At 49.2% G+C, this 12,733-nt stretch overlaps 1 protein-coding gene across 1 annotated transcript; it reads left to right on the top strand.

The window, feature by feature from the left end:
• Positions 1-226: 226 nt before the first annotated feature.
• Positions 227-7,177, top strand: HRH1 (histamine receptor H1). The gene is made up of 3 exons (XM_021530489.3): positions 227-301; positions 4,464-4,626; positions 5,635-7,177. Exon 3 carries the CDS (start codon positions 5,692-5,694, stop codon positions 7,156-7,158), a length of 1,467 nt encoding a protein of 488 aa, XP_021386164.2. The 5' UTR covers positions 227-301; positions 4,464-4,626; positions 5,635-5,691; the 3' UTR covers positions 7,159-7,177.
• Positions 7,178-12,733: the final 5,556 nt, after the last annotated feature.

Below are 12,733 nucleotides of genomic sequence, written 5' to 3'. Positions count from 1 at the left end.
CACCGCTTTCTAAAGCATCCCAGCGCTTCCCAGAGCATCCCAGAGCATCCACCGCCTGCCACACCTCCCATATCATCCCACCGCTTCCCAAAACATCCCATCCCTTCCCACCACCTGCCACGCCTCCCCCCCCCCCCCGCATTCTATCACTTCTCTTCGCCTCCTATCGCTTCCCATCGCATCCCATCTCCTCCGCCTCCACCGCGCCCCGGCCCAGCCCAGCCCCGGGCAGGCGGAGCGGCTCCGCCCGGCCCCGCTGCCCGAGCTGCCGCGGCCGCTGCCCGCTCTCCTCCGGCCTTTGGTGAGCGACCAGCGGCGGGGAAAGGCAGGAGGGAGCTGGGGCGAGGGGCAGCGGCAGGGATTGGAGGGACTGGAGGGATCGGGGGGATCGGAGTGACCGGAGGGATCGGAGGGGTCGGAGGGACGGGAGGGACCGGAGGGACGGGAGGGATGGGAGGGATGGGAGGGATGGGAGGGATGGGAGGCATCGGAGGCATCGGAGGCTGGGGGAGCGCGGGCGGCTCCTCGGAACTCGCTTGTCCCCCCCGAGCGCAGCGAGAGGAGCAGGGAAGGAAAGCAAACAGGAGCAGCACAGCTCACTAGCAAACACATTCTGCTTTTGAGAACTCTCCCTCGGCACAAACTGGGGAGCCCTTGGCAGATTTTGGCTGCTCCTGACCCGGCGCATCCCAGCCCAGAGCAGCAGAGTGGAGCAAAGAGTCTCCCGTAGGGGCAAACCGAGCTGAAGGAAAATCCTAAAAGTGCAGCAATAGCCTGTAGGAAGCTCAGCCAGCTTTTCCCCCGGAGGACATTTGTCCAAGCTGCAGATCCAGCAGCTCCAAAGGTCCCCAGGCTCCCCCCTGCCCCCGGGCAGAGAGGAGTCGCTGCGGGTCACGCAGCAAAGACCAGAGCAGGGAGGGGATGCTCACATGGAAATGGGAAGGAAGGGAGGGGAAACAGATGGATAAAGCCCAGATTCCCCACTGTACTTAACGGCCACACTTGAATTGAGATGGTTTTGAGGAGTTCCTGTCTGCACAGAAAATATTTATGCTCTTCTTTCAAGCATCTTTCTGGTAAGGGAAGGGAAGGGTACCTGGCAGGGAAAAACAGGCAGGGAGGGGTGGGTTCCTTGTTTTTAGGGAGAACAGTGGAAGAAAGGATGAGAAATAACTTAAACCCTCAACCCCTTCTGAAAACAATGGTGCTCTTGCGAGGAAAAATTGTAAATGCATTATTTTCATACATATCTTTCCTCATATACCAGTCCAGCACATCCTGAGGGGGCTGAACCTAAAGCAGGGACATAACCTGCCCTAAAACTTACCCCATTCTTGATGTGGCCACCCCAGGCTTTCCTTTACAGACAAGAATGATGGAGAGGAATGGGAATTCTTGGATAAGATGTTTTTAAAGTTTTTACTTGCACCACACCAGGCTCTCTCACTATTAAGAAACCCTGTGTCCTTTTACCATCTGCTTAATCCCACAAAAAACATTAAAGCTGCCTGAAGAAAAAAAAAAAAAAAAAAACAATCAAGGAGCTTGTTTAAGTCAGGTGTGTATTTCTAGAAAGGAAAATTTTCATATTTACAATGAGTTATTGCTAAAATATGAAGGAACTCATCAAATTACTATGGTAAATTCACCAGATGTTTGAAGAGACTGAATATACAGGTTCCACTCCTCACACCCACTAGGATTTTTAAATCTATCCATTTTGTGATGGATTTCACACAGTTCCAAAGCACCAAAAGTTCACTTGAGCTGAATTAAAGTAAATCCCTAAAGACTTTTCATTGTGATTCAACTTCACCACTGAAAGAACTCCCAGCTCTTATTCACATACCTTATTTTTTACTTTTGTGAGTAGTGATCTCCCAAGCCACTTGGAAAGAACCAGATCTTTATGTTTGAATGACAGGGTGAGTTACATTTTTAAAAGTTAATTGTATTTCTGATGCAGAGGGATAAAGTCACCAATTTTACAGTTGTCAGGGGTTGGAGTCAGTAGTAGGACAAGGTGGAGTCCAAAAAAAAATCAAGGTTTTTTTTGCTATCCTTGTAGGAAAGATGTCCTGTTAGACTGAGTTAGAAAAATGGGTTCCAAACCCAGAACAGAAAGGCACCACTGCAGCTGCTCAGCTTTTCCCCACATTCCCTGGAAATTCCCCTTTGTTTATAAGGGATTTTACAGCTCAAGGGTTTATTTCCTGCATCACAGCACAAAGGACTTTTCTTTCATTACAGAGTAATTTCACAGGTCTGGCATCTATAGCAAACTCTCTTTTTACACACAGGTAATAGAGCAAAGAATATAAGACAGCACAGCAGTACTTAAAGAAAATTATATTTAAATACTCTTTTGCTAAGAGATTACATTGATGACAAATTAGTTGATATTGATAATGTTTAGACAAGCTGGGAAAATTAATACCATATCTGGAAGCTCTGGGATTCTTGTCAAGATGAGTTTTTCCTCCAACCTCTTGGAAAAAATAATCCAATAATCCATATTTGGGAAATGCTATCACAAGAACAAGACTGTATCTTGTCATGGAAAAAATGACATTTCGAACAGCGTAAATTAGAAAACGGAGCTGCTAAAAGAAGAGTTGCATGGAAGTCTGAGCTTATATTTGGAAGGCCAAATCATTCTTTGGAATGCATCCATCTTCTGTTAACTGTTTTTAATATTCATGGAATATAGGCCAAGTGTTAAAGAGAGTTGTTTAAAAAATGCCAGCCAGTGTCAAAAAAGTCTGTATCTATCTCCTGATAATTTCAGGTTAAGGCTGGAACTTAAACATAATAAATTTACTTAGGAAAAAAAGGAAGTAAATACAGTGGTGTGTAGAAAATTGTTTAAATAAGTAGCTGGTTATGTTGCTTGAAGGATACTGAAGCTACACTTCCAAACTGTCCTGGCTGGGCTGAGACATTGTCATTTGAGTGGGAACAACAGGCAGGTTAACCAAGTTTTTACATTTACTTTTTATAAAAAATATTCCTTGAATATTGCCAGCCATTGGCTAGGGACTGTTCCCTTACAGAGAGATAAATGAGTTTTTGAGAAGGAAATTAATCAAACTTCTAGCATGTTAGTACTTTCAAAAACTCAAGAATAATTTAGGGGAAAAAAATCACTAGAAATAAATAAGTTTCTTAAGTACAACAGAGTGAGTAAAGACCATCTGAATTAAAATCTCACTTTCTGCTTGAATTTAGTCTGATGAGCAAGAATTTTGCTCTTTGGAGCTGTAATTTCTTAAAAATCTATCAGCAAGAGACATGCCAGTTTCTGGAAACTTTCTCCCACTCAGTCAGGGCTTAATAGATTGTACCTGCACTAATGAGGCACCGAGGCATCCACTTAGCATCTCCCAATAGATTCTTGCTCCTTGGAAATGTAATACAATAACAAATCATGATTGCTGAGCCTCCCTGTAGAAAAAGCGCTTCCCAAACAGCAAAAATTAAAGAGGCATTTTATGGTGAGGTCAGGGTTTAGAATTTCCACAAAGCAATCCAAAGTTTTGGGCTGGTTTCTTTCCTGTTTTTTTGTTGTTTTTTTTTTTTTTTCAATCTGTCCTGTCTTAGTGTACTTTGTTTCAGTGTAATTAAACTGTGCAAACATTAAACCCCATTTATTCATTATTATTGCTTTCTTCTACTGGCAACTGAGTTAGAGATAAGGAATTGCATCAGTAGCTCCTGAAGAAAGGGCACATTAACCTGCTTTGGAACAGGAGCACTCCTGATCAATTCTGCAAGTTGCTTCCCAAATCCTGCCCTATCCAACCTCAGCAATGCTAAGGAGAAGGTTTGGGAAGCAGTGAACACCATTTATTGCATTCTACTGTTTTATTCACAGAATTCCAGAATTGTTGGGCTGGGAGGATCTCTGGAGATCATGCAGTCCAAGCCCAAATGTAGTTCATGTATTTCATATGCAACCAAGGAGAGCTGTCTAGCTCTCCAAAGAGGCTTTCTTTGCTGGTATTTTTTCAGTTGAAGACTCATTTAAAGTTGCCTTTTCTCCCTTTATTTTACCATCCATTTGAATGGAAGTATGTGGGGGTGAAGATCAGTCATTCCAGCATCTTACACCAGCTCCTTGCCTTGGCCATGCCCCCTACACTCAAACACACTTGAAGAGGTGGAGACAAAGACACAGCCTGGGATGTAACCACATTCCAGACATGCTGGTTTAATTTCCATGGAGTCATTTCTGTCCTCAGCATCCATGGAGTAATTTCTGTCCTCAGCATCAACTGAGTAATTTCTGCCCTCAACATCCATGGAGTCATTTCTGTCCTTAACATCCATGGAATAATTTCTGTCCTCAACATCCATAGAGTCATTTCTGTCCTCAACACTCATGGAGTCATTTCTGTCCTCAACACCCATGGAGTTATTTCTGTCCTCAACACCCATGGAGTTATTTCTGTCCTCATTCTCAGGAGATGCTCAAGGGCTCTGAGCTGTGAGCAGCTGGCACAGAGGAATTGTCCTGGCAGAGCCTGAAGGAATCCAGGATCACAGCACTCGCCAGGGTGCTCCTGTCTCCTCTGCCTATGGATGCTGCTGGCACCAAGGACACGGCTCCTCTCCCGACACCCACCTGTGAGTAAAGCCCAGGCAAGAAGGAATTTGACCTCTCATAAGGCAGCACAAATCATTTGAGTTTAAACCCTGATTACTGGAATAAAAAGGATGAAGTTAAATGAAGTATTGCATCACTGAGTTTCAATAGGAAATGCTGATTATTGAACAATCTGTTGCATTGTATTGCTCTGGCCATGTTTAGAGTTCTGAGGGTGAGAAATCCCATGCATACCTCAGTGTCAGTTGTGTAAATACTTTGAGCAAATATATTCACAGTCTCAATTTCCTTCCTTATTGCTTTAAGAGATCTACCAGAACATAAACTCAGACAAGCTATGAAATGGCACAGAATGTGTGCTACCCTCACAGACATTTTTCAGCAATGGACTGGAGGCAGAATTTGGTCAGTTGATAATTTGCTCCAAGATACAAAATATTATTAATCAGTTCTGCACTGTGGATCAATACATGAAGTTAGCAGTTGGGAAGCAGAAGATGCTTATTAATCCTGAAAAATCCCATTATTTGATCTCAAATAGACCTGGCATCTTTAAATGTTTGAAATCTGTGTGAGCCTAAATTGTGTAGGCAGAGATTACTCATTACCTATAATTTGAATGACTGCCAGCTGCTGGATTCTCAAACTGTTAGCTGGAGGTTGTAAATAAGCACTGGCTTGTTTAAATTATTTAGTACAAAACATGTTAATATTGCTTTTTACTAGCACATTTTAAATTGGTTTGCCAATATGGAGCTTATGTTATGGTTCATGATCAGCTGTTTAATGAGATATAATGAATTAAAACTGTGAGGAATTCAATTTCTTCTTCAGATTGTGGGATCTGTGAAAACTGTTCAGGATTGGTTAGTGGGGTTTCATAAAACACAAATTACCCGTATTTAGAATGTTGTAAAAATTTGTTATTTAGGAAAGCCCTAAAAGGGACAGTGCTAAGCTGAGGCACAAATTAGCTTTATTATCTTATTACTACAGCGACTGAGTATGCTTTTTTTTCTTTCCTCTAGTTCTGGAAATAAAAATTCCCAAGCAACCCAACACGTTTTCATCCAGGAGTGCAAACCATGACTGAACGTCCAAGGCCTGGACGCCCACTCCGATTCTCACTCCGTGTGCCCGCAAAAAAGATGTCCAACAACACAACAGAGGCCTCCAGCAACACTCCCCCAGCCCTCCTAGGTCTGCTCCTGGGAGGCATTTCCCTGGTCACCATTGTCATGAACATTCTAGTGCTGTGCGCTGTAAAAATGGAGAAGAAGCTGCAGACTGTGGGTAATTTATACATCGTGAGCCTCTCCATCGCTGACCTGATTGTGGGGGTGGCCGTGATGCCCCTGAACATCGTGGACCTGCTGAGCCCTGCGTGGCCCCTGGGGCTGGAAGCCTGCTTGTTCTGGCTCTCCATGGATTACGTGGCCAGCACGGCCTCGATTTTCAACCTCTTCATCCTGTGCGTGGACCGCTACCGCTCGGTGCAGCAGCCGCTCCAGTACCTCAAGTACCGCACCAAGATGAGAGCCTCGCTCCTCATCCTGGGGGTCTGGCTGCTCTCCTTCACCTGGGTCATCCCCATCCTGGGCTGGCACCTTTTTGCCAACAACGGGCAAAGGACGGTGGAGGAAAACAAGTGTGAGACGGAGTTCTTCAAAGTCACCTGGTTTAAAGTGCTGGCGGCCATTTTCAACTTCTACCTGCCCTCCCTGCTGATGTTGTGGTTCTACTGCAAAATCTTCAGGGCTGTTCAAAAACACTGCCAGCACCGAGAGCTCAACAACAGGTCTCACTTGTCCTCCACGGAAAAAAACACCGTGCAGCAGACCAAGACAAAGGATGACAAAAATATTTGCCTCCAGGAGCAAATCATTGGTGAGAACAGCCCCGGTGTAGACAAGGAAAACTCCCCAGAGCCCCAAAAAGTGGAGGCAGAGCTTCATTTCAGCCATCCTGACAAGGCTTCAAAGGCCCTGTGTAATGGGAAGGTCATGAAGTGGAGCTGTTTCTCCCTCACCACAGCCAAGCCTGAGCCTGGCTTGGATAAAGCAGAGAAGAGGGGAGCGTGTGCCACGAAAAAACCTGGGGCCAAGGAGCAGCCTGACTGCCAGGACAGTGACTCCAGCGGGGCATCAGACAACCACACCTTCACTGAGGTGGTCCCCCAGGCAGAGCCCAGCCCCGAAGGAGCCTGCCATCCTCAGGGGAGCACGGAGCACAGGGACTCCAGGGAAACGACATTCCTGAGGAAAACCTGGCACGCCCTGCACAGCCATTCCAGGAGCATCCACCGGCACGGCAACCGGGAGAGGAAGGCAGCCAAGCAGCTGGGGGTGATCATGGCAGCCTTCATGATCTGCTGGATCCCCTACTTCGTGCTGTTCATGGTGATAACTTTCCACGACCACAAACAGCTCTTAGAATTGCACAGGGGCGCCATATGGCTGGGCTACGTCAACTCCACCTTAAACCCCTTCCTCTATCCTCTCTGTAACCAGAATTTCAAGAAGACTTTTAAAAAGATCCTTCACATTCATTGATGCTGGGCTGGGGTTTTGGAGCTCAAGTGCAGCTCAGGAGTTCGACCAAACAAAATGTTCTGGTTTCAAAGGATGGGTACAGTAAAAGACTTTGGCAAACTGTAATCTGTAAAGAAGTGGTAGTAAAAGTGGGAGATGTGCATTTAATAGTTTTAACACATTTGAAGAGCGACTTCAGGTCAAGAATCTGAAAAACTCAAAGTCAGTACATGAACTGTTACGCTGTTGTCAACCTTTTACTGTTTGAGACCACCACTTCTATCACAGAAATGGAGACAAAAATAAATCTCTTCAGTGATTATAAATTATTCAGCTACAGAACAGGAAGAAATCACATTTCTGTCATTGGCCACAAAAATTTTTCTCTTTCAACTTACTCCATTACATACATTGCTTGTGAAGTGAGATTTGCAAGTGGAGGTACTTCGCACAAAGAACCTGAAACTGCTTAAAAAAACTCACCTATTTATTTATAGCTTCCTCCAAAGCACAAACTTTTCATCAAGTGTCAAGTTTTAGTGTGTATGCTACTGTATCTCTTTGATATCATGCTTATATTAACTGTACATTAACTTTGCTGAAAAAAAGTAGATTTTTTTTTTGTCCCAAAAGAGTTTCCATGCTCAATATACTGTCACCATCTGCTCCAGAAGAGTGTGCTGCTGTTTCTAGACTTGAGGAATATAGCTGATTATACATAAAATATGTTTACCTTTTCTACCTTTTATATTTAATTGTATTTCATAAATCTTGCTGTCAAATATTTCAGGAGAAAAACACAATAATAGAATTCTCGATGTTCGATGAAAAGACTTCAAGAAGATGCTGGAGTACAACTGAAGGCCAGGCTGGCTTTGATGTTACAAAGAAAAAAGAAATTCCTCTCATTCCTTTTGTTGTGATGATGAATTTCCCACATTCTATACCGTTTCTTAGTTGTATTTAAAGGATTCAATATTAAAAGAAGCCCTAATATATCTGCATTTTAATACATTGGGGAAATACGCTAAAGAAATAAACTTAAATCCATGCTATATCAGTGTATCATGCAAGGTTCAGAGATTAATTGACTTTGGTTTCAAGTTGCACTCAGGAAAAACCGCAATTAGGAATCTTAAATCTAGCAGAAATAAGGCAAAATGCAGAGAGAGAACATAAAACCAACAAAATTCAGCGCAGAATGCAGACAAGTTTTTCACTGCAGGAGGAACACCTGCACAAGTAGTAAAATGCACCTCTTTGCAGTAGAGAACAGAACTTTTTGAAACACATGCTCTAATTCCTGACCTTTCACAAACAATTGCTGAGGTTCACAGCCATTAAATTGTTCTTTTTTCTATTCCGATTTGCAACAGCAATTCTGGCCAAAATGGATGGCAATTTAGATGGTCCCCGAGGAAATAAAAGTCAGCCACAGTTATTGGTGCTAAAAAACACATTTACCCAAGGACTGCTGAGAAATCTGTCCTGTTGATCATAAAAATTGCCTTTTTTGACCTTAAAATGTACTAATACACAAAAAAAACCTCAGCAAGGTCATTGAAAATTGATAAAAATCATTGAAAATTGGTCTAAAAATGATGGTGACTGTGACAACAAAAACCTTTGGTAAAAATAAAGAACATTCAAACAGCTAAACCAAGGAAAACACAGCTGCCTGAATTTTTTTTTAATTTCAAGCCAATTTACCCATGATTGTTGTGTAACTGTGTTAATAGCAAAGACAGGGGATTTGTGATAACCACATTTTATATATATAGCTATTAGATAACAATAAAACAGAGAAATGGGATAGTGTCTATTTTAAATAGCAAGTACCTAAGAAAATTTCTGAGTTTATTTCACTGAACAGGCAATTCCAGTGGCTCTGGATGTGAGGGAAGCAGAGGAAAGCAAATTTCGGTAAGAAATGGAGAAACCTCCCACCAATGTAAGGCCAAAGCTCAAGAGAATATTTCAGGTGTGGTTTCCTGTAAAATGTTTTCAGTGTTTTCCAGTTGACAGCCAAGGTCAGAGGACATGGAGTTTCAGAGAACACAACAAGAGTCTGAGGATTTCTAGGAGATACGTAAAACATGTTCACTCTCTTGTAAAAATGTTAAAACTTTAATAAAGGACAATAGGACCATAGAGCAACAGTTATTATGGCTGGGTGCATCTTGGCACTCAGTCAAGAGCACACCTGCTATTTTGGAAACACCCTTCATATACCATTTCTATTGCATCAGCCTGTTACATATATATACTGTTATGCATAGTAACAACTTTTCCTCAAACTAGTTTACAAATTCCAAGAACTGTTCAGCACAGCTCCTCCTCAGTTCTGCCTTTTTAGGGCATGCACATTCCTTGGTGGTGGTTTCAGTCCATTCTTACCAGCTCCAGTGATAAGAATGAACCTCCATAAGAATGGCTTTGGTCCATAACTGTTGGTACTTTTGGTCCAAAATATAGTCCATATTTTCTTCAGACGGTGAGTGCTGACAGTTGGCATTTCTGTACAATGTCCTCACCCTGTCTTCATGGGATGTGATCCCATCCAAGCAGGTACTTTAACACATACACACTTATATCAGCAATTTCACTAAGCTTAATTAACAACAGAAATAAAACCGGCATCTTTATAACAAAGTTACTTTAACATTACACATATAAAAATCCATTTTAGTACCTGCAAAAAGCCAATATTTTGTGTCCATAACATATTATTATAACATATTGTAATATAATTAACATATATGTCAATGATATATGTTATTATAATAAACTATGTGTTAATTATATTAACATATTACTATACTATGTGTACCAACACACAGAGATGTGCTGGGACTGATGTTTAGCAGCACAAGCTGCTCCCGGAGCGTTCCGTGGTCACCGGGGACACCTGGCGGGCCGGGAACCAGCCGGGAATTTCACCGCCCTTCCCACATTCCCAGCAAAGGCCACAGACAGAGAGGAACCACGACTGCAGGGACGCGTTTAGGCACTTTCCCACGACTAAAATGAAATTAAATTGCTGGATTTTCTCAGGGCTCCGCCGTGTGCCGGGGAAGTTGGAGCGGCACACGGCTCCAAGCGCTGCGGGACGCGGGCCCGCCCGACTGCTCCGAGGCGGGGGATGGGAACCGGGATGGGAACCGGGATGGGAACCGGGATGGGAACCGGGAGCGCACGGGAGGCGGCCCGGGCCGGGCCCGCCCTCCGTGCCCGCACGCCATCGCCCCGCGCCGCCCGCCCGTCACACGCTGCGCATCAGCGCCGTGCGCCGTGCCGGAAGGGCGGAGCGAGCGGCGCAGCCGGTAAGGGACGGCGGGCACGGGCGGCCGGGTCCCGCCGCCACCGCCACCGCCACCGCCACCGCACTGCCCCGGTACTGCCCCAGCCCCGGTACCGGCACCGCCCCAGCCCCGGTACTGCCCCAGCCCCGGCACTGCCCCAGCCCCGGTACCGCCACCGGCACTGCCCCAGCACTGCCCCGGTACCGCCCCAGCCCCAGCACTGCCCCGGTACCGCCCCAGCCCCAGCACTGCCCCAGCCCCGGTACCGCCACCAGCACTGCCCCAGTCCCAGCACTGCCCCGGTACCGCCACCGGCACTGCCCCAGCCCCGGTACCGCCACCGGCACTGCCCCGGCACTGTCCCAGCCCCGGTACCGCCACCAGCACTGCCCCAGTCCCAGCACTGCCCCGGTACCGCCCCAGCCCCAGCACTGCCCCGGTACCGCCCCAGCCCCAGCACTGCCCCAGCCCCGGTACCGCCACCAGCACTGCCCCAGTCCCAGCACTGCCCCGGTACCGCCACCGGCACTGCCCCGGTACTGCCCCAGCCCCAGCACTGCCCCGGCACCGCCCCAGCACTGCCCCGGTACCGCCACCGGCACTGCCCCGGTACTGCCCCAGCCCCAGCACTGCCCCGGTACCGCCCCCGGCACCGCCCCCGGCGGGGCTCGGCAGCGGCACCGTTCCCGCAGTGCCCCGGTACCGCCCAGCCCCAGCCCCGGCACCGTTCCCGCAGTGCCCCGGTACCGCCCAGCCCCAGCCGCGGCACCGTTCCCGCAGTGCCCCGGTACCGCCCAGCCCCAGCCCCGGCACCGTTCCCGCAGTGCCCCGGTACCGCCCAGCCCCAGCCGCGGCACCGTTCCCGCAGTGCCCCGGTACCGCCCAGCCCCAGCCCCGGCACCGTTCCCGCAGTGCCCCGGTACCGCCCAGCCCCAGCCCCGGCACCGTTCCCGCAGTGCCCCGGTACCGCCCAGCCCCAGCCGCGGCACCGTTCCCGCAGTGCCCCGGTACCGCCCAGCCCCAGCCCCGGCACCGTTCCCGCAGTGCCCCGGTACCGCCCAGCCCCAGCCCCGGCACCGTTCCCGCAGTGCCCCGGTACCGCCCAGCCCCAGCCGCGGCACCGTTCCCGCAGTGCCCCGGTACCGCCCAGCCCCAGCCCCGGCACCGTTCCCGCAGTGCCCCGGTACCGCCCAGCCCCAGCCCCGGCACCGTTCCTGCAGTGCCCCTGGCAGCCCCGCGGTCGGTGTGTCCGGGCCTCGGCCCGCTCCCCGCGGCAGCAGCCACGCGTAGACGGGGCCGGGCGGCCGGGGCCGTGTCAATGTTCCGGGATGGGGCCGTGTCCGTGTTCCGGGCCGGTGCCGGTGCTCTGTCGGTCCCGGATCGCGGTGCGGGGCCGGTGCCGTGCAGGTTCTCCGCCAGTGCCGCGTGGCTGTGCGGGGTTGGTCCCGTGTGCGTGCTCGGCTCCGGGCCCGGTGCCGTGTAGGTTGTCTGTCAGTCCGTGTCGCTGTGCGGGGCCGGTGCCGGTCCCGGTGCCGTGTGGCTGTGCTGTTTTCATGTCCATGTACGGGGACAGTGCCATGGACATGTTCGGGGCTGGTCCCGGTGCCGTGTCATTCCCGGGTCAGTGTTCGGTCCCGTTCCTGTGTCGGTATCGGTACCGTGTCAGTCCCGTTCCCGTGCCGGTCCCAGGGTCGTGTCACTCCCGTTCCCGTGTCGGTCCCGGTGCTGGTCCTGGTGCCGGTCCCGTTCCCGTTCCCGTGTCGGTCCCGTTCCTGTGCCGGTGCCGGTGTCGTGTCTGTCCCGGGGCCGTGTGGTTGTATCATTCCCGTGTCAGTGTTCGGTCCCGTTCCTGTGCCTGTCCCGGTGCCGTGTCTGTCCCGGTGCCGGTTGCTGTTCCTGTGTCAGTCCCGGTGCCGTGCCGGTGTTGGCCCCGGGGACATGTGGCTGTGTCATTCCCGTGTGGCTGTGCCGTTCCCGATTCCCGTTCCCGGTGCCGTTCCCTTGCCGTTCTCGGTTCCGGTTCCCGGTCCCGTTCCCTGTTCCCGGTCCCGTTCCCGGTTCCCGTTCCCGGTGCCGTTCCCAGTGCCGTTCCCGGTTCCCGTTCCCATTTTGCCGTTCCCGTTCCCTGTTCCCGGTCCCATTCCCGTGCCGTTCCCGCTCCCGGTTCCCGCTCCCGGTTCCCGCTCCCGGTTCCCGCTCCCGGTTCCCGTTCCCGGTGCCGTTCCCGTGCGGTTCCCGGTGCTGTTCCCAGTTCACGTTCCCGTGCGGTTCCCGGTGCCGTTCCCGTTCCCAGT

The sequence above is a fragment of the Lonchura striata genome, chromosome 12 (assembly GCF_046129695.1).
Source record: "Lonchura striata isolate bLonStr1 chromosome 12, bLonStr1.mat, whole genome shotgun sequence".
Classification (NCBI taxonomy): domain Eukaryota; kingdom Metazoa; phylum Chordata; class Aves; order Passeriformes; family Estrildidae; genus Lonchura; species Lonchura striata.
This window is presented reverse-complemented; position numbering and strand designations above follow the sequence as displayed.

Bases quoted from the DNA above. Each gene is read 5' to 3' on its own strand.
- HRH1 (XM_021530489.3), top strand. From the start codon at position 5,692: ATGACTGAACGTCCAAGGCCTGGACGCCCACTCCGATTCTCACTCCGT.